The sequence below is a fragment of the Serinus canaria genome, chromosome 27, assembly GCF_022539315.1.
Source record: "Serinus canaria isolate serCan28SL12 chromosome 27, serCan2020, whole genome shotgun sequence".
Lineage (NCBI taxonomy): Eukaryota > Metazoa > Chordata > Aves > Passeriformes > Fringillidae > Serinus > Serinus canaria.
Genome location: NC_066340.1, coordinates 993,829 through 1,020,344, shown reverse-complemented (window position 1 = coordinate 1,020,344; position 26,516 = coordinate 993,829). Strand labels below are relative to the sequence as shown.

Here is a 26,516-nt window from a genome sequence, read left to right as displayed (position 1 = left end):
GATTCCTGACAGACCTGGGGATCCCCAGAGCCCCTTCTGTGGCACCAAGTGCAAGTTCTGCATTCCATGGGCGCTCTGAGGGACGAACCACAGGCCCCGCCGGGCTCCACCAGCCTCCGCACGCTCGGCCATCTCCGTCCTCGCTCGATCATATCCGCCTCTGATCGGCCATCTCCGTTCTAGCTCGGTCATCTCCGTCTGGGCTCGGCCATCTCCGCCCTAGTTCGGCCATCTCCGGCACCGAGTTTCCTCCCGGCTGCCGAGCGCGGCTTTCCCAGCTGTTTTCCGTCGCCGCTCGGCTCTTTCCGCTTGCGCCTTCGGGTATTTCCGGCGGAGGGTTCGGGTATTTCCGCCGCCGGTTCGGGCGGACTCGGCGCCCGCCGGCCTCGCTCGCTCCGGTAACGGTCGGTGCGGGTTCAAATGAGCCGCGGCCGGGCCGGGCCCCGCCGTGACTCGCTCTGAGCCGGGCCGGGACCGGGGCCACCCCGCTCGGGCTCAGCGACCAGGAGGCGGAGGCCGGGGAGAGCAGGATGACGGTGCTGCAGGAACCCGTCCAGGTACCGACCCCCGGGCGGCTCAGGCCCCAAAGCCTGGCCCGGCCCGGGTTAGGCCGCCCCGCTCGCTCCGGGGCCGGGGCTCCGGGCCGCTCCCGGCGGCCCCTCGGCCGGTGGGCCCGCAGGACCTCCAGCTCCTCCGCCCTCCCTCCTGCCGTAGCCCGAGGGGCTTCCCCTTCCAGCCTCCCGTCCCCATCCCCGGGCCGGCCGCGCTCGCCCCTTTGCCCCCCGGGCCCCCGGGGGAGGTGTCGGTGTCCCCGCAGCTCCTCAGCCGGTTGGGCTCCCAGGAAAAGGCCCCCGCGGTCCCCCGGGAGACCTGTTGATACTTCGCTCACCTTTCTGCTTTTGCTGCCGTGTCGTGTTTAAATGCTCGCAGCGTGCTCGGATCCCTGCGTGTCGTGCGAGTGAAGGACGTTCCTTCTTCCCAAGGAGTTGTTTTTTTTCGGGTTGATGGGAGACCTAGGAGAGAAAATATTGTCAATTTCGTTTTTCTCTCGTGTTTCACTGCAGTTACTCTGATGGGTTTCCTGTTCTTGTGCTCAGCCTTCCCATCCAAAAGTCGTGATTCACAGGATTAAGAGCTGCTTTTCCTTTTCGCAGTTCCTGTATGCCCATTCTCTAACTATTCACAATCTTCGTTAATCAGTCGTCGCATTCATATTCCCATTCTTTTTTAAAATATATTTTTAGCATTTTATCAGGATGTTTTGGTGTTTTTTTTTTCTAGTTACAGCAAGAGGTTCCTGGCAGCAGTGTCTTGTTAGAACACGATTGTGTTCTGTAATGAACATAGTGAGAATTCTTGCTTTTGGCTCTTTTCTTTCTAATGAAAAGGTGGAAAGGGAAAAAAGCTCCTGTGGAAAACCATCCTGCTGACTTGACCCTGTCTGTGGAAGATGGTGACAATGACCAGGGGTTTGTGTCCTTGATGCCACCACTCCCCTCATTCCCTCTGAGAGCAGGGCTCAGTGCAGTGCTGGAAATGCTTTTGGCCAGCTGGTCCCTCTCCTGCAGAGGCCATCCTGCACCACTGGTGTTAGCTGTGGAGCTGGGCTGGTTGTTTTGCACCAGCTGGGCATTCTAGGAAAACATGGGATTACAATAGAAAAGGAAGCAAGAATGCACTGCAGTGTGAATGAGTGGAGCTGACAGGAAACAATACCAAATGTTTCCAGTGCTGTGCTAACTAGACTGACCAAGTGGAAATATCTGCTCTCCTGAGAGCTCCCTGATAGAAATGTGGGGTCTTGTTGTGCTATTTCAGCAAGGTAAAGACCCCTCTAATGCTGTTCTCCAGTCTTAAACTCTTCCCAACTTGGATGTTTTGATGAGGCTTTGCTATGTTTATCTATTTAAATTGACTACATCTATTCAGATTGTGCTTTTAAATGACAGATCATCCCTTTAGCAGTAGTTCTGCTGCTGTCAGTTTTACTGCTGTTCCTTGCTTACAGGAGTGCTGGTAAGTTTAGGAATTATTTGTGACTGGCTAAAGTCCATTGTGTTTCTGAGTTCCCAGTTTAGCTGAAGTCCACATACTTAGCTCTGTTTTTATAATTTACTTAAATGAAATGATTGGGAAAGCTGACACTAGTTCTCATTTTTGTCATTGCAGAGATTTTTCCTGTCTATCTGTCTGTTCTCTCCCAGCCTTTCAGATGTCTACTGGGCTCAGCATTCCAGGAAAAAACTGTCATCCTTACATCCTCACAGCTGTGATGTTACTTATTTGTCACAGCGTGACAGATAAATAACAGAATTTGTGTTTGTTTGTAGCCTTATAAATGTTGTGCTTTAATTACATGAAATTCGTGCCCCAGAAGGCATTCTGGCCACTGGTTAGGTTTTTGCTAACTTTTAAAATTCTTTTAAGTTGAACAGAGTGCCAGAGTTTACAGCCCTGTGCTGTACTTCCTGATACAGTCGATTTAAAACCCTTCAGCTCCAACACAAAACTGTGTCCCGTGTGCTAAGAAACAGGCTGGATGCCTTCCAAATCCTTCTGAAAAACATCTTGGAAAGAAAATGAGCACTTGACTTGGAATTTAGCTGTTCAAGGTGATCATCTGCTGTGACTCACTGGAATGCTGCTTGAACTTGGCTGCAAGCTGCAGGACCAACGTGTGCTTGTTCAGTGGGCAGAGTTTGTGTAACTGGGGAATGCAGCACAGCCCATCCCAGAGCTCTCCTCCTCCCTGCCCACCCTGAAGACTGAAATCGTGGCAGAATCTGCTTAGCATGGCAATATAGGCTAAACAGCTTGGAAAACAATTTCCAAGGTTGTATAACTGCCAGAAGAGAACATCTCTTAAGAGCTTTTTGGCTTAGATATGAAGTGACACTTGGACAATGCACAGGATTTTCTGGGTAGAAGATGGACCTGTCTGAATCTGATTTTATTTTCTGCTCTCCTTTCTGAAGATGCCTTGCTGCAGGGCTGTAGTTTTGGAATTCCCTGTTAATTTTGCATTTCAAATTAATTATTTCAAAAAAGAGTGATTAGAACCTGGAGATTCATCCTCTCTGCAAGCACACTTGAATAAAATGTGGAAACACTTCCAACCTTTCTCCTTCCTATGAGGCAGCCCTGAGAACACTCTTCTGGTGTGGTTTAGCAACTGTGTACCACTAGTGCTGTGTACCTGCATAGTGCTTCTTTTAGAACAAACTAATTACTGTGCTATATTGAGATTAATGTTCCTGTCCTAGATGGTCGGCAAGAAATCCTCTCTTTTGAGGCACAGTTTAGACTGTTCTCATGGAAAATTGTTGTTGTGTAGGTATGGCTGATTCCCTGCTGCTTTCCTTTCCTCTCCCTGCTCTTTTAGGAGATTGTGTGTGAGGATCCAGACTCCAGCATGGGTCACTTGAGGGCAGGAGGCACATTTTGGACTGCAAAATGATAATTGCTAGAGAACAGGGATTCTACCAGCTCGTTTCTTGCTTTCACTGGGACTCTGCTCCACTGCAATTGTTATTTGAGCTAGGGTGTAGTGTAACTCTTACAAAGTGGCTGTGACATAGCCCCAAGTCCCTTGTGTCCCCTCTTAGCCTTTGGCAGGATTGTTCCTGGCAACTTGCTCTGGTTTGAGCAGTCAGATGACCCTGATTTTTCCAGTCCCACCCCCACACCTTTGTTTTGTAAGCTGGCTGAGTTACAGCCCTGCAAAGACAGGATTTTTAACCTGCCGCAACTTGGCTGGATTCATCTAAACGTCACTTGTGACTTGGTGAAGGAAGAGCTGCTTTGGGAGCAAGAGAAATTAGAGACCTTGGGCTGCTCTGGCTTCAGGATGCCTTAAAAGATTGTAACCCTGGCCTTTTATCTCCCTGTTTGTCCTGCTCTGTCTGCAGGGCGTGGAACCACCTTCAGCCTGGGATCCTTTCAAGGCAGGAGGGAGGAATCACTTCAGGAGGCTCCGAGGCTCAGTTATCTGAAATATGGAATACAACCAGAGAGAAACAATAGTGTGTTTGTGTTGTCATGATCAGACTAAGAGAATTCACTTTTAAATCCATCCATATATTTTCCCACAAGCTTAAAAGAACCTGTTGACTTCTTAAGCATATTCTTGGGATCTGCTGATAGGAGAAAACAGATTCTCTGTAGAGATTTGTTTATAATATTCCCTGTAGTACTTGGGAGCCCTGGTGTGTGCTGTTCATGACGGCTGTGTGGGCTTCCCGTGAAGAGAACTTGCACAGTTTTCACACCCTGAGTTTGTCAAGTTTGTGTTGGAAGAAGTAGCATATGGTACATGTAACTCTGTGATGTTTGGATTTTTTTTAATTTTTTTTTTTTTAGATGAAATTGGCACTTGCCTTTCCAGCTGGGATTAGCACTGCAGGACAGTATTGCTTTCCCTGTGGAAGATTTCTTTTAGTTTTGGAGTTTCTCGTGGGTTTTAGAAGCAAATTCTATTTGTCTTTGGTTGCTGATGAGTATTAGAGAAATTCTAGATCACAGTGCCTTGAATTTATAAGTTCAGATCTTGTTTGGGATCAGTAATAGCAAAACTACTGCAAGATGGCTCTGTGCTGCTGATGGAAAAGTGCTTTGGAACTGGAGCAAAGAGCCCAGATGGGAAGGAACTGCTGTCCCAATCCCAACCCTGCCCACCTTGGAGCACAAACTCTGGAGTGGGTGAGGAGGAAAGGCTGAACAGATCTTAAATAATTTTTCAAATCCCAGCCTTCTTTTATAGATAACAGACAACTTTTAATGCAATCTGAAGGGAGTTGGCTGAGCAGTTTGTGTGAAACCCTCTTGTCCCAGCCCTGGACAACTCTTGTATGTCAGCTACTGGTGACAGCAGTGCAAGTCAATGACAGCAGCTCTGCTGGTGTGCAGGTTGCACACCTGTGTGCATGTTTATTCCACTGGAGTTGTGCCATCCTTCCAGGCTGCACAAATGTTGGTTGTCACAAACCCAAACTTGATGCATGTGAAAAAGAAAACAGTCCCTGGAAGCAGGATTTGGCCGAGTGTATGAACAAAACCAGAAGTAGGTTGTGTTCATCTGTGGCTGTAGAGTACAGCTTTTCTGTTTCACTTGCATTGCACTTGTTCTTGGGTGCTGTGTCACAGTTGGTGACAGTGAAGAGGTGGCTGAAGACCCAGCAAAATGCTGCACAAAAAGCAGTGGGTCCTGTTCACCTTGGCCCTTAAGGGAGCACTGAAGCTTCTTCAGGGAAGATCCTTTATACAAAGATGTTTAATCAACACAAGCCTCATCTTGACCATCCCTGAGAGGTTTCTGGGCCTGTTGGGCTTTGGTTTGGCATCCTGGGAGATGCTTTAATGGGATACTCTGACCAGCTGGGGTTGGTTTTGGTTTTATCTTTACTGAAGGTGTTGTTGTGTGGTGTTGAGTTGGGCACCAGGCTAAGACTCAGTAATTTCTGAGGGGTTTGGATGATTGTGGTTGGTAAAGAGTGAGAAACACTCTGAGGTTGATACATGACTTCAGTGCAGAGTTTGGTGGGGTTGTTTAAACCTCCTTCCTAACAGCCGAAACAAATACAACTTGCCTGGCATCTTAATCCTCCCCTTTCATTTTATAGCTCTATAAAACCAAGCTGAACTTTGCCTTTTGCCACTAAGAGATAATGAGTTTTTTTACATTTTCAGAGCTCCCCACTAAAGGAAGATGCTTTTCTTGCCTTGCAGGCTGCTATCTGGCAAGCACTGAACCACTACGCCTATCGTGATGCCGTGTTCCTGGCAGAAAGGTTATATGCAGAAGGTGTGTACTTTGCAATTATCAACCTGATGCTTTTTTTCAATTTTCATTTGGGCTTTGTGAGCCTCTGCTCCTGCTTTGTTTTCCTCCTGTTCTGATAATGAAGTTTAGCTTTCTGCTTGGGGAAAGCAGAGGAATGCCTTGCAATTAGGTTGGAAAATCAAATCATGTAACAGCAGCAATGTTATTTTACAGTAAAATCTCCTTAAAATTAAATTCAGATTTGTGTGTTTAAGTGCAGTGTTTACAGTGATCTGGTTTATGGTATCAAATGGGAGAATGCTGGGGGTTTTTTAATAACCCTCAAGCATTGCATTCTTCCAAGGGCACTTGAGGATAGATGCAGCACACAAATTCTACAAATTGGCTTGACATTGAAAGCTGTCTTTGCTGATAATGCTGCTCAGATATGTTGATTGGCTCAAAGAGAGTCTTGTGATGGTGAGAGAAAAGCACTGTGAAATTGAGACAGTGAGAATCAGAGCATATGGAACAGGTATCTCCTGTTGAATCCCTGCTAATTGTTACCCCAGCCCTGAGAGCTTTTCAATCTTGGACAGTGAGCAGGCAGCAGTAACACAAATCTGTGCTTTCTCTGGGTCCTTCAAACACTTCCTCGGTGTGTTCTAGCACCTTTTATTTCTTTAACCTTTTCTCCATTACCTCAGATAAGCTTTTTGTTCTTCTGTACTTCTTTCTCCTTGATACTGGTGGTCAGCTTTCCTTCTCTGTTTTGAAAGGTTTTGTTCCCTAACCACTAACACAAAAAAAACCCCAAAAAAACAAAAAAAACCCAATCCTTAAGCTAAAATAAAAGTGTCATATAATTTCTCATGTTAAACAACCTGAGCTTATACTTTTAATTAAACTGTATAAGCTATTTCATGCTGTTTTATAATGAAATATTGTGCCTGCCATGCCCACAATGCAATTCTTAACAATGGAAGCACAAACCTAAGTTTTGAGAAATAAAGGCTTCTTTTTCCTTCTGTCAGGGTTACAAATGGAATCTGGGGTGTTTGATCTGGTGCTGAAATGAGAAAGATTGTGTAAAATATTATGGAACCTGATAATCCAGGTGTTTATGAAGAAAACAGTATTTTAGGGATGACAGAGCTCCCCTGAACACAACACACTGTGAGGTGCAGGGAATGGTAGATTGAAGGTAATTGCCAAGGATTTAGGAACAAAGAGAATCCACTTTTTGCAGCAGCCAGGAGAAAAATACCTGACTTGATCATGACACATCTTTACAGAATAATTCTGTGCAAGAATACTTCAAACAGCCTTTTTCAGTGGCCAGCAGTGCTGAGAGAAAGCAGCATGAATGCTGACACTTGGTGCAAGCAATTAACTGCTAACAAAACATCTGGCTCCTGGTTAAAATAAGTGGTTACACTGCAGAGTGGAAGCTGCAGAATTTGAACACAGTGGCTCCATGTTGGCAGGAGTGATTCCACCCTGAGAAAAACTTCTTTTTAGTCTACCTGCAGTTACTGTCCTTGATGGGACATCTGTGGCTTGGTTGTTTCCCAGAACTCTCAAAGTCTGTGAAAGTAGTGGAGAAAAATTGATTTAACTTGAATTTTCAAAAAGGTCTTCTGGTGTTTTTAGGATAAAGCTATTAAAATGTCCTCTCTTTGGGCCTTCTGTTTCCATTGTCACTGTTCAGGTGATGACAAAAACTTAAAATAGTTTTCAGTGAAGCAAAGGATTTGGGCAGATTCCCAAAGAGGTTTTTATATAGTGCTGATATTGATTTTTCTAAAGATTTCCCTATAGGTGGGTGAACAAACATCAAAATTGTTTATTTAATGCTGAATTCCATTTGCAGGATAATGTCTTCTGAGAAATACAAAGGTAATGTGGGTTTATTAAGTGGTTGGAGTTTGAAGTTGCTTGTGTTCAGACACAGCTTTTGATTTAAAATATCATTGTGTGAGGGTGATTTGAGTGTAACATTTGGGGAAGTACAGAGTGGGTTAAGCCACCATGGATGTACAAAATCTGTGAGTTTACAGAAAGGATTAAAGTTACTTCAGGGGTTGATTCTGTCCTTTATGGGGTAACCATGAGTGGGTCTGACCTCAGTCTCAAACCTGGATGTCAAGTCAAGCTCTTTGAGTAGAACATCTTCACTATGGTACATAATTCATTGCAGTGGAAGAAAATTTGGAAACAGCCATCAGTTCTAAATAGTTCCAGTGTGGTGACACTGAGCCAAGTCAGTCTTGGTGTGGCCAGCAGGTTGTTAAAGTAGCTCTGGCCTGGCTGCTTTCCTTGGCTTGCTGCTGGTCTAACTGCAAGCTGGCTCATCATTTATTCAGGTTAGGTAGCCAGAAGGATCAAAGTTCCTTCAAAGCTGTAGATGTTGAGAGTTCATCTGACAGGCCAAGGAAATGGCAGAGGAAGATAATCACCAACAGATAAAGAAGACTTCATTCAGGAATGAATTTCTGATACCAGTACCCATTTTATCCCATCTTATCCATAGCTGGCTTTTACTCCCTGCCCCCAAATTTTTTGTACTAAAATGATTCCCATCTAACTGCTGTTTTTTTTTTCCAGTTCACTCAGAAGAAGCACTGTTTTTACTGGCAACGTGTTACTACCGCTCAGGAAAGGCCTACAAAGCTTACAGGCTCCTAAAGGGACACAGCTGTACCACCCCACAGTGTAAATACCTGCTTGCAAAATGTTGTGTGGACCTCAGCAAGTAAGCAAATCCTTCATGTTCTATCCAGGGTTACAAATGGATTTTTTTTTTTTTTTTTTTTGCTTGCATTTCTCTTTGGAAGATGTTGTCTTGTATAAACTAGAAATTCATTGGTCCTTCAGCACAAAAGATTGAGTTCAATTAATTTTGCTTTCAGATATGGATCTAAGGAGCATTAACCCATGTTGCAAAAACCTCTAAAAGTTGTTGAGTAACTTAGACAGGAATTGCCAAGCTGTGTAGAAAGAAAACAGATCTTTTATGGGCTCATTTCTACACCTCTGCCTTATTTTCTTGGGGGGTGGTCTGTTCTGATAGAAGCATACACCTACAAGTAAAATTTCAAGTGGTGGCAAGAAAAGGTGATTTGTTTGTTCTGGTGTTTGGGCTCAGATGCCTGAAAAATGCCTCCCACCCCAGCAGTTGTATAAAGGAATTGTGAAGCCTGACAGCCAGTGGCCCATTCTGTGTGAGTGCTACTGCTCCTCCGGGTGGAGGAGGTGCAAACTGAGCCTTTGTTCTCCTTTTGAGCCCTTCTTGCAAGAAGGAAAGGCATTAAAATCCATGATCTCTGCCATATTCCAATATTGGCTCTTAACTCAGTGCATGGGGGGCCTTACAGACTGTATTTCTCTGGGAAACAAAGCCAGATTAAGCACTGCTTTTGCTTAGATCAAGCACCTTCAAAGATCAAGTGTCTTGAAGATTCTCTTGTCCTTCATGCTAGGATTGATCACTTTTGGAAAAGTCATGCTGAATTTTTGGGTTTTTGTTTTTCTTCCCTCCCAGTAGAGCTGTTTGACTGCAGAGTCCTGAACCTCCCTGTTGTAGAGGAACCCATGGGTTACTTAATGTTCATTTGCAGGAACTGGTTTGTGGTTTAAAACCTGTGAACACTGACAGTGGATTTCTGTTTTTTGTTTGCAGCAGGGTGAAAACACTGGAGTGCCAGTACTGTGAGCCTTGTAACCCCTTTAAACCTCTTGTTTTTTAAAAAGGCTTGCAGAAGGAGAGCAGATCTTGTCTGGTGGAGTGTTGAATAAACAGAAAAGCCATGATGACATTGTAATGGAGTTTGGTGATTCTGCATGCTTTACACTCTCCTTACTGGGACATGTCTACTGGTAAAGTTGCTTTTTCATTTTGCCCAATAAAGTTGGAAGGTTTTTGCTTGACCAAGCCCAGGTTTAGTCAAACATATCCTTAATCATTACAGGAGACACCTCTCTCTGGGTTACACCATTTTGGAGCATGATAAATTCAGGTGGATAGTTGTGGAATCAGTCTGATTTGGGAATGGTTAATTTTAATTTTCACCCAAAGACTGAAAACACAAATTCTTTTTTTCTGGGTGGATAAGGATGCAATCCAAAAGTCTGAGATTTTTATATACCTTTGCATTTGCTTTGTATTCTTCCTTAAGAAAAACTCTCAGCTTGTTTCTCAGTGTTACCATTTAGATTTTTACTATCTGTGTTATACACATATAGCTCTAACCCTCAAATCAACCTGAGGATGCCAAGCAGAATAACTTGACAATTGTGTTTTGATTTTGCTAAGATGTTTCAGTAAATGTGAATGATTTGATTGAATAGGAGTAGTTGGGCTCTAGGATTCTTCTCTACTATATCTATTCTCAATTATTTTCAAAATTTTTTTCTTTGTAGCCAAATACTTGAGTGTTCAGTTTAGCTGCTAATTTCTTTGCATAAATATTATCCAAAGAGACTTAAGATGGTTGGAAGGCTGGCAATCAGGTTACTGTTGGCAAAAAAGAAACAAGCTGTTGCAAAGAACTTCATCTTCCTAAAAATGAAAATTCTCAAGCTATTCTGGTGCTTATGTAACTTTTTTTGACAACTGTGTCTAAATATGTCAAGTAACTTCAAAAGAACTCAGTATTTCTTGGGCTTGAAAGATGAGGAATGTTTCTATGCCTCTCAACATGTTTTTGTTTTTCAACTCCTCTTCTGGAAAACTCTCTCCTGAACAAAAATGCTGTTCTGAATTTCCCTGTGAACTGTTTCATTCTTTCTGCAGCAAGACAGACCGGCTTGCCAAAGGATCAGAATGTTACCAAAAGAGCCTTAGTTTAAATCCTTTCCTCTGGTCCCCTTTTGAATCACTATGTGAAATAGGTGAGTCTGCAGAACTGTTTTATTCATGTAATTCTTAGGAGAGATTTTTGTGAGCAACAATTAATTTAAAATACTTTGCCATTGTTTAAAACTTCTGTCTTGTTTTCTTCCATCTTCATTATTTACACATTTTTGGATCTAACAGTCCAAATGTGCTTTCCAGCCTACTTAGAACCTGTTTCTGAGAATAGCTTGAAAAAACAATATATGAAAATTATTTACAATATTGATTATCCAGGGTTTTGTAGTAGAAGACTGGAAGAATACTTCTGCTTTAGTACAAAGGGCTCAGAGTGACCTGGTCTAGTGAAGGGTGTCCCTGCTTTTTGCAGAGGGCTGGAGTGACATGTTCATTAAAGTCCCTTCCAAGCCAACCCAAATGTTCTATGATTCTAAGAAATGTTTTAAAACACTTCTAAAATCCTTTGTCCCCTGTCCTTGATTCAGACTGAATATTCAGTGTACAGACCCAGGAATAACTATTAAATCTCTTTCCACTCTTGCAGGTGAAAAGCCAGACCCTGACCAAACATTTAAATTAACATCCTTACAGAATTTCAGCAGCTGTCTGCCCAACACTTGCACAACTGTGGTGTCTAATCACAACATATCCCACAGACAGCCTGAGAGTGTCCTCATGGAGACACCCCAGGACACAATTGTGAGTTTTGCTCAAGTCATTGTAAAATCATTTACTAAAATCAGTTTGTTTATCCAGCTTAACTGAAAAATGTTCATTAAACCATACCCTGAGTACCTAAGAGCTGTTCTTTTATTCTTCAGGAGTTGAACAGAATCAACCTAGAGTCCTCCAATTCAAAGTATTCCTCCTTGAATTCAGATTCCTCCATGTCTTACATTGACTCAGCTGTGATTTCCTCAGATTCTGTCCCTCTGGGGTCAGGAACTGCCATATTGTCCAAACAGGCTCAAAATAAACCAAAAACTGGACGGAGTTTACTGGGGGGACCTGCAGCTTTGAGCCCACTAACTCCAAGGTAAGTCCCTTGGGATGGCCAACCTCTGCCCAGAGCTGAGCTGCTGCTGCCCTTTGGGCTTTGGTGCAGGAGGGCTGGGGCTGCACAGCACACTCAGACACGTGGGGGGAGAATTTCTGTGCAAGGGAAACCCAAACAACTTCAGGAACTGCGCTTGCTCCTAGTGTTGATCTCTTCTGGTTTTGAAATGAGCAGTTGGTTATTTAGAGAGGAATTGTTGATTCAAGATATTGCTTATTGCCATCTTCTCACTTGAAAAATCCCTGAAGGAATATGCTACTGCTTTGGAATAAACTTTATTATGAGAAAGGCCACTGTAAAGAGCTTTTCTTGAAGTCCAGCTCCTGATCCTATGGGTCCCTGCCAGCTCAGGATATTCCATGCTCTGGGTCTGTGTTTTAACCCCTACATCAGACCAGCTCTCCAAACATTCACACACTGACCCTTCCTCTCTGATTTCTTCTCAGCTTTGGAATTTTGCCACTAGAAACCCCAAGCCCTGGAGATGGATCCTATTTACAGAACTACACCAACTCCTCCTCTGTCATCGACGTGCCATCCACCGGAGCACCTTCAAAGAAGGTACCTTGCATTCTGAGCATTCTGAGCATTCTGAGCTCAGCTGCTCTGCTCAGAGCTTGGCATTGCAGTGCACTTGAAAGAAGAATTCATAATACAGAAGAAAAAACATGGGAGCTAAGTTTTCCCCCCCAGATGCCCAGGCTGTAGTTGGTGGATTAACCTAGGGAAGATCTCTCCTGTTCTGTCCACCTCCCATCACAGAGGGTTGTACAAACACTTAATCTTCCCAACAACAGCAGATTCAAACTTTTCAGTTTGCAGGGTGGAATGTGAAGACTTGGAATGGTTTGTTTTATTTATTTAATGTATTTTCTGAAGCCTCAAGAGAGCTGAAGCTGCTGATCTCTTGCAAGTAGTTCGTGAGTTGTAGTTCACAGTCCAGGGTAATAAAAATCCTGCTGCTGGTCTGTGAAGGACTGTGAGAATGGTGCTGTTTCACTCAGCAAAGTCTTGCTAAAACTAAAAAATGCCTGCTTTACTCAGGAAGAAACTGCTGTAGTTGCCATAGTGATAAATGAGAGGTGGAATGTTGGTGACAGTTGAAGAACTATTTGTTCCTTTCTAAAAACAAAAACCTGAGGATTTTTCTCTGTATTTTTAGTAAATCTCCAAGTTGCATGAGGGGTGTTGGTGTTTTATAGGGGGCACAAAATTGAAATAGTGTTGAATCTCTCAAAATTAGAACTTGAGTTGCCACGTTTGCTCTGGACAAATCTTGATGCTGTGGCATTCTGAAAGGGAAATTTGGGGCCTGTGCTAAAACAGTCACTTAAGAATGTGCTTTGTTTGGCTGATCCAATTCCCACCCTGTGCTTGCTCAGGACCATTTGCAAACAGTGCCTTGTACTGGCCCGTGCACATATAGGAAGGTAAATTTCCATGAGTCTGAAAATAGAAATAAAGTTAGCAAGGTGCAGCTCTTCTGAGAGCTGAAGAGCTTTGGGAAATCAGGTTGGATTTGCTGCTGTTTTGTTGCTTTGCTGAGTGTGACACAGCAGCACTGAGGTGTAAATTTCACTACTCCACCCTTAGGCCCTGCCCAGATGGAGCAGTGCCACTACCAAAACACAAATATTAAATACATTTTAATAAACAACTTAAATTCTGGTTCATGCTTTGTCCAGTGCAAGTAGTGACTGTGCCAGTTCCATTTTGCTCTTCCAGTTCTGTGTCAGACAAGGTTTGGTGGAGCTGTGGCTGAACAGAGGCAGTTTCCTAGGAAACCCTTACATAAGTGAGTGGAGCATTAGGATGAATCCAAGGGCTTCCTGTCTGAGTGGGCAGGAAGTTTCCTTGCCACCTAAACCATCCTCTGGTGACAGAATCTGGGAAAGGAACAGAAGGACAGAGCTTTAGGGGCTGGATAATGCACAGACTGACATTGCTTGTGCTGGTGTTGGTCCCCTTGTCCCTCTCACTGAATTGAATTTGGTGTCCCTGGAGTGGGTAGAAAGGTAATTTATTTTTAAGCTTTAAAAAAAAAAATATGAAGAGGAGGATCTGTTCTGAAAACAGGCTGAGGTGCTGTGCAGTTTGTGAATGGCTTCTGAATGGGATTGTTATAGGATAATTTAAAAATCTTTTTGTATTTTTTTTTGTTGTTTCTTTTTACAACTTTCTGCAGGAAAAAGCCTTTAAATATGATGTATTTTAATTCCCTTTTGTTCTTGCACAAGCACTTGAACATACAGTTTCTTGCCATTAGATGGAGATTTTATATCTTCAGATAATGTGCATAAGCTTTGTAGACTTGCTGTTATTAACAGATAGGAGGGGAAACACTTTGGATGGTTTTCCCTGGGCATGGGGGAACCCTCTCCTTTATTAAAATAATTCTGTTTCTCCTCTTGGTGGGTGGAGTGGGTTGGGTTTGGCACAGCAGAGATGGAGACTCCTGAGTGACATAATAACAAACCTGTAGAAACTCTGTGTTGTGCAGGCTGTCAGCAGGATCAGCCAGGCTGGAACAAAATCTGTCTTCTCCCAGAGTGGGAATAGCCGGGAGGTCACTCCAGTTCTTGTTGCACAAACACAGAGCTCTGGTCCCCAGACAAGGTAAAACAATCACAGCACTGCAGCATTTTTGTTTAAAGCAAATCTAAAAGCTAAAGTTACTATTAAAAGTGGAGTGTCTTGGTTTGGAAGGAAAGGTGCCTGCTAAAGAAGGCAGGAGGCTCCCCTGAAATGGAGAATGCAAACCCTCCCCAGCCCTCTGAATTGCTATGAATTTTAAATTAAGGGGCAAAAAAATATGGGAGCAGGAAATAACAGTTCTTTAATAGGGAAGGGGGAAAAAAAAGGATAAAATAAAACAATGCAATACACCAGAACAACACTGACAGAGTCAGAACTCACCCTGACACCCTGTGGGTCAGGGTGTTGGCAGCAGTCCAGTTGGGAAAGTGGCTGCAGCCCTCCTGAGGTGTCAGGGGTGGTTCTGTTGGAGCAGGGGGGTCCTGTAAAAAAGGATGTATTCTTCCTCCCCAGATCTGTGGAAGTAGAAGCAGCTGCTGCTCCTCTGGAGAATCCAGTGGAGAAAAGCTGTGCTGGGGTGTCAGTATCTCCAGATTATATCTGGGTAGCAATGCTTGGCTCCTCTCTCTGGGTGGAGCATCTAAGAATTAGAACATCTGGATGTTATAGCTCTTATCAGCCATGCAGGGACATTCCATAGCTGTTACCAGCAGATGTCCTGGAGGGAGGAGTGATTGTGATCACTCAGGGAGAGAGATAAGGAGAATTACCCACTTGACACCAGACAGGTGGTAATAGAATACATCTTTCCTTGCAATCTGGAAGGTGGAGTAAAGAAGCTTACCTTGCAAAGTGTGATTTTTAATTTTCCCTTTTCAGTACAACACCTCAGGTATTGAGCCCAACCATTGCTGCTCCACCCAACGCGCTGCCTCGGCGAAGCTCTCGCCTGTTTACCAGTGATAGCTCCACAACCAAGGTACCAAACCTCCCAGTGCTGCCAATCCCTGCCCTTCTCATCCAGCTGTGGATTTCCATGTGTTCATAGCAGTTTTAACAGCTTGAGAAGTGATTCTGCAGTGAGCAGAATGGTTGTTACATATAATTTTACACAATTCACTCTCGAGTTTAGATTTCTGGATTTAAAAGATATCTAACTCTTACTTTTCTTGTTTGCAGGAAAATAGCAAAAAATTAAAAATGAAGTTTCCACCTAAGATTCCAAACAGAAAAACAAAAAGTAAAACAAATAAGGGAGGAATAACTCAACCAAACTTAAATGACAGTTTGGAAATTACCAAACTGGACTCTTCCATCATTTCAGAAGGGAAAATTTCCACTGTTGCACCACAAATCCAAGCTTTCACGCTACAGAAGGCAGCAGCAGGTCTGTTTGAGCACTGTTGGTCTGTGGTAGAGTAAAATCTGATTTATCTGGGTTTTAATGTTGCTTCAGTATTTGCTTCTTTCCCATTTCATTTAGCATGCAGCTCTCACCTTTGTGTAGTGATAAAAACTGATTTAATTCAACATTTTGTTAACTTAGAAATATGAAGAAATATTGAGAGTTGTAATTGTCAGCAGATAAATCTTGCCAGCTCTGGTCCTTATTAATGATTAAAGTATTTTCAAAGTATAGTATATAGAGTATTATGAATTGTTATGCAGTGTATAAACTATTGATAAAAAATAAGTAATGATGAAAGAATAAGTAATAATATTATAATAGAATAAGTAATATTATTATGATTGTAAGTGTTACAATGTTATGAAGTATAACTTCAAAATTTTAAAGTCTGTCATTTATGGCAGTATTATCCTTGGAAACTGATTCAAAGGAGTTACTCATAACCCAGTCACCTCTTAACTTGTGGGTCTGTTCTCCCTTGATGTTTCCCATTTGTTTAAAAACAAGTCTTTATTCAGATTGTCAGAAAATCCTAAGCAAAATGCTGAATTCCCCTCTTTTGGCTCAGTAATGTTTCCAGGCAGCAAGAGGATGTATCCATGGCTACCAGGCTTGTGGGAACTGCTCAGACCTAAAGAAATGTTTGAGTAGCTGCTGGAAATGCAGAACTCCACTCACCCTGAGCCCCAGAGTTTAAGGACTCATTATTTTTTAGCTTCCCTTACAGAGGCTGATATTCAGAATATCATGCTCATGTTAATTAAGTGTATAATGTTAATAGTATATCAACCTTGTATGGAACTCCTGAAAGGTTTTCACAGGAGGAGTGCACAAGGGAGAGATTTTGGGATTAGCACTTCCAAGTAAATCAGTCTCAGCTGTTTTGGGGTTTTTTTCCCACTTTTATTTATTGTGTTTTTCTCCTAGAAGGTTTGATGAGCCTTCTCCGGGACATGGGGAAAGGTTATTTAGCCTTGTGCTCATACAACTGCAAAGAAGCCATCAATATTTTGAGCCATTTGCCATCCCACCACTACAACACAGGCTGGGTGCTTTGCCAAATTGGGAGAGCTTACTTTGAGCTGGCAGAATACATGCAGGTAGGAACGGGGGCCAGGCCTTCCTCTTCTCACTTTGCTTTGGCAGTTTGACTCAAAACCTGCAGATCTGTAAAATCCAGGAGATGTTTGCAGTTTGGTAAAATGGATCAATATAAAAGTTACACCTGGAATGGATTTAGGTCTTGAATCTGCTTCATTAGAGCTTTCTCATTTGAGCTTTCCTAAAATTTTTTCTTAATTTTATTTCGTCTTGTATCCAAGTGTTGGGGTTTCCTCCTTGTGTGTCCTGTCTCTATCTCCTGCTGTGCTGTTGAAATTGTTTGCACTGCACTGTTTTAGAATAGATCACTCAACAATTTAAGCTCTAAACCAAAAAACTTCTCTCCATTCTAGTTAATTCTGATCACATCAGTGACCCAGTTTCCCTTCCAGCCTCACAAATGCAGCATTGGCACAGCTGAGGTGATGCCAAACTGCTCCAGAATCAGAAGTGAGCAGTTAAGGGTAATCCCACAGTTCACCTCTCCTTGGCACTGTTGCCCTGACACTGATGTACCTGTTTGCTAAGTTTTTAAAGCCCTCCTTGGCAGAATGTGTGCAGGAGACAAAGGAGAGGGAGGTTTTGAGCTGTGCACAGTCTGGTTCCAGATGGAACACGCTGGGTGCTTTCATAGATTATTTAGAGAGGTGAGGCTACAGACTTTAATCACAGAATTAATTCCAGGCTGGTTTGGGTTGAAGGAGACTTCAAAGCTCACCCACTCCCACCCTGCCATGGCAGAGACACCTTCCACTGTCCCAGGCTGCTCCAAACCCTGCCCAGCCTGGCCTTGGGCACTGCCAGGGATCCAGGGGCAGCCCCAGCTGCTCTGGGCACCTGTGCCAGGGCCTGCCCACCCTCCCAGGGATCAATTCCTTCCTGGTATTCCATCTAACCCTGCCCTCTGGCAGTGTAAAACCATCACCCCTTATCCTGTCATTCTTTATTGGGATGTTTGACAATCATAACTGGCCCATAAAAGTCTGTTGCACTCTCTCTGATTTTGTGGATGATGTTTTTGCCTCGCTGGAGCATGGATAGAAACAGGAATGCAGCTGAGTCAGCAGGAGGGAGAGCTGGCTGCATTCCTGCTGGCATAAGTATCCTGGGATCCAGTCACTTCCTTCCCTTGAAAGGAAAGTTCAGGGCTTTGCAGCTCTGTGTAAAACACTTAAAAAGCAAAGAGGATGCTCAGGCTGGATGTGAGGCCTTGGACCTTGACCTCTGTGCTCTGCCTTGGTGGGTGGAATTTTATTTTAAGTTTCATTTCTGTTCTCAGGCTGAGAGAATATTTTCAGAAGTGAGGAGGATTGAAAACTACAGAGTAGAAGGCATGGAAATCTATTCAACCACACTCTGGCATCTGCAGAAAGATGTTGCCCTTTCAGTTCTTTCTAAGGATTTGACAGACATGGATAAAAACTCACCAGAGGTATAAAAATGCTGTGGGCTTGAATGAGAAGAGGGGAATTGTGTGTAGTAAAATCAGTGATTCAGAACAGAGCTTTGAGCTCTAATCCAGTGTATTCTCCAGTGGGAATACACCTGAACATGGCAAAACTGGAGAGGGAGCTGGCAGGGTTGTCTGTTGAACTGAAATGGCTCCTTAAAATTTGAATATCAGCTTATGTGGAACAGGTTGAAACCTTTTATCTGTTAATGGTTATTTAAATTTGCCTTGGCACCATTCAACCAGGAAGATCATGGGTTAGTCACTCACTCTTGCTGAGTGATAAGGAATATCTTTTTCCTGTACCTTTTTAATTGCTGTAACTAATTCACTGGCACTTTAAATATTTGTTCCAGAATTTATTTACAGGCATGATGTTGCACATTTTTATACCAAAGTCCATTAAACTGCAGGGTGTGTGGTAATGTAGTCACAGTGTGCCAAAACCCAGAAATCTTTCAATGAGTGCCACAGTAAAAATAAAATATGTGAGTTGATAAATGTGCTCTTAAGAACTGAGCAAACTGTAGAGGATATTGGAAATCTTTTTGGTGGAGGAGGAAATCCAATTCCTGTTGTCCTGTTAGTTTGTCTAAGAGTGGAAAACAAACTCAGTGAGCAGTTGGTGGTTGTAGTAAGATTAGTCAGGATAGAGGGAAATGCAGATTCTAATCCAAGCAGTGGAAAATAGTTATGTGCTTTGGCAGTGATGCTAAAAATTTGGGGAAGTGGGGGACCCTGGGCTGTGGTATTTACAGTCTTGATGGGTGCTGAGCAGCAGGGAAAGAGGAGGTTGTTGCTAAAATTCTTCCTCTGCAAATTTCCAGATTTGTCACTTGGAGAGAGCTGTAGAAATAAAGTACCATCTCCCCTTTTGTTATTCTTAAATATCAAAGATGTTTTATTTATGGTCTTTTCAACACCTTCAGAAGCTTTAGTCATTAGTCATCAAAGGATCTGATTGATGCAGACTTGTTGGGTGTCCATGGATTCTCCCTTTCTGTAATTCAGCTTGTTTATTTATTCATTTATTTATTTTAGAAAGTGTGGTTAGCCCTGCTTGCCTCACAGGAATGAGCCTGAACTAGCTGTTGATTTATTCCTATTTTTACTTTTTAATCTAGAAGTTATTTATAATTATTTAAAGCAGTAAATAAATGTGTTCAGCTCAGACTGGAGTCACTCAGAGTGGTAAAAAGGGTTCTGCTCCTGCCCTGCTGTTGTTCCAGGCCTGGTGTGCAGCAGGAAACTGCTTCAGCTTGCAAAGGGAGCATGACATTGCCATCAAGTTCTTCCAGAGGGCCATCCAGGTGGATCCAAACTATGCCTATGCCTACACCCTGCTGGGCCACGAGTTTGTGTTGACAGAGGAGCTGGACAAGGCCCTGGCCTGTTTCAGAAATGCCATCAGGGTCAACCCCCGGCACTACAACGCCTGGTAGGTCTGGCTTTATCCCCTGGGACATCCCCCTGCTGCTCCCTGGGCTGCAGAATTCCTTCTGGAGGAATTCTCCTGGGTGCTGCCACTGCTGTCACTTCATGGAGTCTGTGTGGTTTGGGTTGGAAGGACCTTACAGCCCATCCAGTGCCAGGGACACCTTCACCACCCCAGGCTGCTCCAAGCCCCATCCAGCCTGGCCAGGGACACTCCCAGGAATGGCACAGCCACCATTACCTCCCACTCTTCCCTCCTGGAAAAGAGCAAAGCCATTTCTGCAGAAGATGGGGGGGCTACTTTCACAAGGAAGGCAAAAAATTGACCTTTTTTCTTTTTTTTTTTTGTGTTACCCCAGCTATTTTGTCCTGCTGGGCAGCATTCTTTGTGCATTATTTGTCCTCAGTTGCAGTGGGAGAGATGAGATCTCAGCTTCTTCATACCTTAGGACACCTTTCATTTCTTACAACTTTTTAATATATAAAGCAGTAAAAGTTAGATCTGTGAGTGTGATAGTGTTAATAACTTTGGTGTCCTTTTCTTTAGCAGCTCCTTAGGCAGTCTTGCTGTGTATCACACATCAGTTCTTCAGCCACCCAATGGATAACAAAAAGAAATAAAATTTTAGACAGCTTTTTCCCCCAGGAAATTTATTCCCATCCTAGATGGGGCTGGCAAGGCCACAAACCATTCCTGCCATGTCACTTTCACTGACAGAAACTAATTTGGTTAAAATCCAGTGCTGTTTACCAGAATTGTTTCTCTGCTGCAGGTACGGGTTGGGAATGATTTATTACAAACAGGAGAAATTCAGTCTGGCAGAAATGCATTTCCAGAAAGCACTTGATATCAACCCTCAGAGCTCAGTCCTGCTGTGTCACATTGGAGTAGTAAGTACATGGCACTGAACTTGGGTGGGGAGAAGGGGTTGGGGTGGAGAGTCTGTAGAAGAAAAATCAGATTTGGCCTAGAAGTGGGCAAATCCTTTTCTAAAGGAGCAGATTGGAAGTAAACATGGTCAGAAGGGTTTGTCCTTGCCCAGCAGATGAGCTGTTATTTTTCCCCTTTTGGAATTGTTCTCTCTTTGTGTGTCAGGTCCAACATGCACTGAAAAAATCTGAGAAGGCTTTGGACACTTTGAACAAAGCAATCAACATCGACCCCAAGAACCCACTATGCAAATTCCACAGAGCCTCGGTGTTGTTTGCAAATGAGAAGTACAAGGTCAGTCTGGGTGCTCGTGGCAGCCTTGAAATTCCTGTAGCTGGGAATGGGGGTGCCTTGGGAATGTTTACAGGTCACCCTGGGGAGCAGCAGGGCTTGCAGGAACAGCCTGGGACATGGGAAGCATTTGCTTTGGCAAGTGCCAGCCTCACCATGGTGGCATTAAATGTTTTGATTGTAATAAAATCTGGGGCCATCAGGTGTTGCTTTTTAAATTATTATTTTAGTCTGACCCACTATCATGAATTTATACTAAATTACTGAAAAAACTCAGCCAACTGCCTGATATCCAATGACAGCAATAAGAACCAGCTGTTTCCAAGGTTGTGTTGTGGAGCAAAGTCAGAAGTGAAGCAGTTTTGGGCTGATCCCCTGCTGACCTGAACCCTGTTTAGAACAGAAGATCTTCCCACAGTGTTTATCCAGCAGCTTTTCCTCTGGCCAGTGGTTTTTGGCTCCAGAAGACAAGCCAAGTCTATTTTGAAACTTGCCTCAGAAATGTGTGTGCATACTGAAAGGGAAAACTTTACTTTAAAACTTTTTTTTTTTATTTCTAACTGCAGACTAAATATTTTTCAGTTGAATTTCTTAATGATGCCAGGTGACTGTCACAGCAGAGTAAACAACTCCAGCACCAAGAACTAATTTAAAAGTAAAGTAGAAGTTTGATTAGAAGTGTTTGGTTTCAAATGCCTAATAGAAACACTCTTTCCAACCTTTCAGTCAGCTTTACAAGAACTTGAAGAACTGAAACAGATTGTTCCCAAAGAGTCTCTTGTTTACTTTTTAATAGGAAAGGTAGGTAAAACTTCACTGTGATCGTAAGTTCTTTGGTTTCCTTTGCTGCTTAATGAGAAATATTGATGCCTGTCACTAAGATGCTTCCACTTGGAGCAGTTTTCTAAAAATTCCCAAAGCTTTAAATAAGGCTTAGTGCTCCCAGCTGTATTATGTGCCAGCTTTTAAATGCAAAGGGCAGTTAAAGAGAGCTGGAGATGATAGTCCATCCCTCAGAGAGCAGAGCTGATTATTTGCATGTGTAACTATGAAAATATTGAATCATTCTCATGCATTGTGTCAGAAATACTGAACAAGAAGCAGCTGCGTTCCAACCTTTCTTGTGTGAAATGCCAGAGCAGTGCTCTAGTGACAGAAATCCTCCTTCCCACCACCACCTCTGCTGATAAGCTTTAAATAATTTCTGCAGCTTTCTGCTGGGGAGTGCTGGTCACTTGAAGCACCAAGACAAACTTCCCTCTAACACAGAGCTGGAGAACTCTATCAGCAAGATTTCTTTATTTTGTTTGAAATAGAGAGAGGTAAAAGGATTTGTGCTGAAATGTGTTCACTGGTATTTGTCCAGGAGTAGCTGGACCTCTAAACTGACATGAGTGGCCATGTCTAGACAAACTGAAATATTTTCACTATTTAAATGCTCAGCACAGATAAATAACTTCCCCATCTGCCCCTTAATGATCAAGAATCTCTTAGCTGCCTGTTTATTTCTTTTTATTTGTAAATAGAAACACTTGCTCTTTCTACACATATTATGTGAACCCCAAGGGAAATCAATAAGTTTTTCATGTCCACCCTCTGTTGCTTCCCATAAAACATCACTGAACTGTGGAACCAAATCCCAAACCTTCAAGTAGCAGCCTCATGTAAATGTAGCCTTTTCTGCTTTTTTTTTTTATGTTCAGGTTTATAAGAAGCTGGGTCAGACACATCTGGCCCTAATGAATTTCTCCTGGGCAATGGACCTGGATCCCAAAGGAGCCAACAACCAGATCAAGGAGGCCATAGACAAACGTTACCTGCCCGACGACGAGGAGCCCATCACGCGCGAGGAGCAGATCAGCGAGTGCTACCCCTACGAGTCAGGTCTGTGCTCCACAGCCTCTGCCCTGAGCCTGGGGACAGGGACAGCTTCAACAGCACATTTCTGTGCTCCACAGCCTCTGCCCTGAGCCTGGGGACAGGGACAGCTTCTACAGGTGACACATTTCTTCTGCCCAGTGAGTAGGAATTCTGGAGGCTCTTCACTCAGAATTCCTTCATTGTCCAGTAATAGATGTTTCTTTGAGCCAGGTCTCATAAGCTCTTGAAGATTGATTACTCAGCTACTTTTGGAGGCATAAAATCAGCAGGATGGCTTCTGTTGCAGTATTGGAAACAAAAAGGTTCAATAAAAGGCAAAAAAACAAACAGAGAAAAACTGAGGTGCAAGAAGTTTTTGCTCTTGGTAAAACACCTCACAAAAGTGATTGGTTTCTTTGTTCTCTCTTTTTCTAGTAAATTGCCTAGGGGAGACTTTTTGGCTTTTATCTAATCAGCTGTCTTTAAGTTTGAGGTGGAGTCCCCTAGGCCTATGAAGTGGCTTTTTCATCTAATCAAGGAGAGAAACTTTTGGGCTTTTTTCTTTTTTGAGGAGACAAAGGATAGTTTTGTCACTCCATTAACAGAGGGCACATCCCTGTATTGTCCCTACAGAAAACGTGGCATGAAGGGTTGTGAAATTCCTTTAGATGCAGTAGGACAGAGATCGTGGTAACTCTAAATTTAAATTTATACAAATCATGGGTGGCTTTAAGAGTAACCCAGGAGAGCAAGACATTCCCAGGGCTGCAAGTTTTCCATCATAAAGCATCAAATAACTTCAGAGTAAATGAATGGCAGCTAAAAGTTGTCTGTAGATGCTTTTTCAGAAGTTAAACTGGATGTTGGTGTGCTGAATATAAAATACTTGGTGTGCTGAATATAAAAGGTGCCTTTTGATGAAGGTCATGGAAGGTCAATTTCTTTGATTTGGATTAAGAGAAAATAAAACACAATGGGGAGTAATTCACAGAAAGGAACAGCCCAGGTTTTTCTTCTCTTAGCTTTTGATTATGATCTTAAATTCTATCAAGCATGGACAGTCATAAATATTGACCTATCTGCAGGCTGAAATGGAGATAAAAAATAAATGCTAATAAGCAATTTAATTCTCTTCCCACAAAGAAGGACCTACAGCAGGATTTGGATTCTTACTATTAGACAAATGGCTGTGTCCTGCAATTCCAGATTCTCAACTGAGAAATAGGGAAAGGTGACAACTGTATATCACGTTGGTTTTTATTGGTCCTGGGTGCTTTTTAATATGGGAACTTAACTGGCTAGTTGCAGAAGTGCAGTGCAGGGTTTTTCTCTCCCTGCTGTTGCAATTGGGGTGATTTTGAGCCCCAGCTCCGTGGGCTGAGCCTGTTCTGACCAGGAGGTGGAGACAGAGACTGGAACTGCTCAACCACACCTGAGCAGTGCAGAAAAACCCCAAAGACCAACCCAAGAAGAAAAAAAAAAAAAATTAAAAAAGGGAAAAACCTAACAGCCTAATCTGTCCAACAAGCATAAAGAAAATAAGTGTTGGGCTGTGTCACTGTCCAGCTTCCCTGGCTGTGCAGAGAAATTCTGGAGGAGTTCCAGAGCCTGAATGAGCCTCTCGGGGTACATGGGACAAGTAATTTAAGGTAATTTGAGGGGGAAGCAGAATTTTTCTGTGAATGCTTTGGCTGCCCTGTCCTGCCTGGGCTGAGCTGGCTGGCAGGGGGAGCTGTGCAGTGGGACAGCCCCTGACCCCCAGCTCTCTTTGTCCCCGCAGTGGGCACAGACGAGTCCCAGGAGAGCAGCATGACGGACGCGGACGACACGCAGCTCCACGCCGTGGAAAGTGATGAATTTTAACCTCCAAGAGCCAGTGTCTGAGCTTGAGTGTGTGTGACTGGTACTGTCGTGTTCTCCCCTTCCTTGGCATCCTGGGTTCTACATCTCTGAGCCAGCACTGTCGTTGTTCTCCACTGACACCACGAGTGCACCTCAGACCTGAACTTAGCAGAGTTCATGGCAGTGCAATATCCAGCTGCTGCTGAGTCTGACTTGTTGGCTCTTACACATTTATGGCAGTGACTGAGGAGAAAATGCTGGTTTTGAACTCCCCCTTGCTGGAAAAAAAATATCATGGAAGACAGACTTGTGCTTTGCTGTATGGAAGCCAGTAGATGTGGGGATAGTACTAATGACGAGGTGTCTTGTTCTTTTTCCAGAAATGTGTCTTAGTTTGGGTCTTTCTTGGTAAGCAGAGTGCTGAACCTCATTTCCAAGTTCTCCAAGGACAGTGTTGACAAACAGGCTGTTCAAGACTTTTGCATATTGTAGTGTAATTTAAATGCCAGGGAGTGTCAATGACCTTAAAGCTGCAGTGTCTCCAGTGAGCAACCAGGACTGGGCGTGTGTCAGGCCAAGTGAAGCAGCCCTGTCCCTGCCCAGGGTGCAACTGCAGGAGAATCACATTGCAGGATCAGAGCTTTCATCAAATGCTTTCGTGTTCTAACCATGAGTTAATTTATTCACCCGGTTTTGGAAAGGTCAGTGTTTACTTTGTATTTCTGTCAGCACCACCTTGCTTCGTTTTTCATGCACCCCCTTGACTTGTTCTTCCCCTTTGAAGAATAAAAATTAATAAAGGGAAAAATCAAGAGAGAAATGTAGATACAAGTGTAACGTGAAACATCAAACCCTTAATCCTGTGAGAGTGGGAAGACTGGAAGCCTTAATACAATCAGAACCTTGGTCAAATGCATCAAATAATTGTCTCAGATCAGTATCTCCTTAGGTCTGCTATCACTTTGAAAACTATTTTGTAAAGTGTGGTCCAAGCGGAATGCAAAAATGTGCAATTATTTGTCTTTTTCCTTATTTTTTTAAGCTGTTCTTTCAGTTTCCCATTCTAGGAACACTTTCCTTTCCTCGAGGGTCTGTTTCTGAGAGGAGAAAGCTGTGCCACGTTAGTGAGTCCAAACTGCTCTCTGTAGCATTCTGCAGCAGCAATTGGTGCCCTTTGTGCAGTGATGATAAAGAAAGTGTATGATACAAGCAGTTTTAAAGAGCAATTTATGCCTAATAAATTGGGAATGATACAAATTTCATAGCACCGTATTTGTTGTGATCAGTCTTAATTTTTTTTTTCTTAATCTTTTGGTATTTAGGTGTCTCTTTAATTTCCTTTACACTTCAATTTCTTTTGAATTCTGTCCTTGTCCACTTGGCACCTCTTCTGTCCCAGTTTCTCTCTGGTCAAGAGCCACATTGGACACCTTTATCCTTTAAAAAATCATCCCCAACTTCTGAGCAAAAATAGAATTCTGTGGTGTGGTGGGGTTTTTTTTTTGAAGTAGGAGGATGGGCAGAGAAAAACAGGCTTCAATTCCCTTCATAGGGTGAAAAACCCCTCTAAAATCTGAGGAATGAGAAGAGGTTAAATGAGCTCTGTGCCTGTGCCCTGCCCTTTGATCAGCTGGGTCAGGGAGCTGCTGGATGGACTGGGGACTGACCTGGGCTGGAGTGAGGCTCTCCCAGGGATTCCTGGGGCTGAGGGTGCCCTGGGTGATTCCCCATCCTGGAGAGCCTGCCCTGGGGAAGGCCCAGGGCTCAGGTTTCCCTGGAGCTGCTCTGCACCCAGGGCAGAGCTCCCAGGCCCTGCTCCTGAGGCTCCTGGGTCTCCTGCTGTGCTTTTCCAGCTTCCCAGCACATCCCTCAGCAGAGGAGTCTGAGCAGCACCTCCTGGTAAGGTCTGCAGGCAGCACTTGTGGAATGCCACTAATTACCATGTTAATTGGCTTCCTTTTGGTTCCCAGCATATTTTCTAAACAAAAAGCAGG

At 43.4% G+C, this 26,516-nt stretch overlaps 1 protein-coding gene across 5 annotated transcripts; it reads left to right on the top strand.

Moving 5' to 3' along the window:
- The first annotated feature begins 382 nt into the window (after positions 1–382).
- CDC27 (cell division cycle 27) lies at positions 383–25,794 on the top strand. Of its 5 annotated transcripts, none has more exons than XM_018921507.3 (19): positions 383–557; positions 5,725–5,800; positions 8,366–8,513; positions 9,512–9,637; positions 10,554–10,651; positions 11,158–11,312; positions 11,435–11,649; positions 12,117–12,231; positions 14,153–14,286; positions 15,085–15,184; positions 15,385–15,592; positions 16,544–16,713; positions 17,994–18,146; positions 19,394–19,602; positions 20,372–20,489; positions 20,695–20,823; positions 21,547–21,621; positions 22,524–22,704; positions 24,461–25,794. In XM_018921507.3, the coding sequence occupies exons 1-19, from the start codon at positions 531–533 to the stop codon at positions 24,541–24,543; spliced, it is 2,520 nt and encodes an 839-aa protein (XP_018777052.1). In that variant the 5' UTR covers positions 383–530; the 3' UTR covers positions 24,544–25,794. The 5 variants fall into 5 exon arrangements, with proteins under 5 accessions (XP_018777052.1, XP_018777051.1, XP_009094840.1 ...); XM_018921506.3 differs by having other exon boundaries at positions 384–557; positions 16,541–16,713; XM_009096592.4 differs by having other exon boundaries at positions 385–557; positions 14,171–14,286.
- Positions 25,795–26,516: the final 722 nt, after the last annotated feature.

What these genes read in the sequence shown, in the direction of transcription:
- CDC27 (XM_018921506.3), top strand. Translation starts at nt 531, where the DNA reads ATGACGGTGCTGCAGGAACCCGTCCAG. An exon ending in CCCCGGCACTACAACGCCTG is followed by an intron (nt 19,603 to 20,371) that starts GTAGGTCTGGCT and finishes TCTCTGCTGCAG; the next exon opens with GTACGGGTTGGGAATGATTT. An exon ending in TTTACTTTTTAATAGGAAAG is followed by an intron (nt 21,622 to 22,523) that starts GTAGGTAAAACT and finishes TTTTATGTTCAG; the next exon opens with GTTTATAAGAAGCTGGGTCA.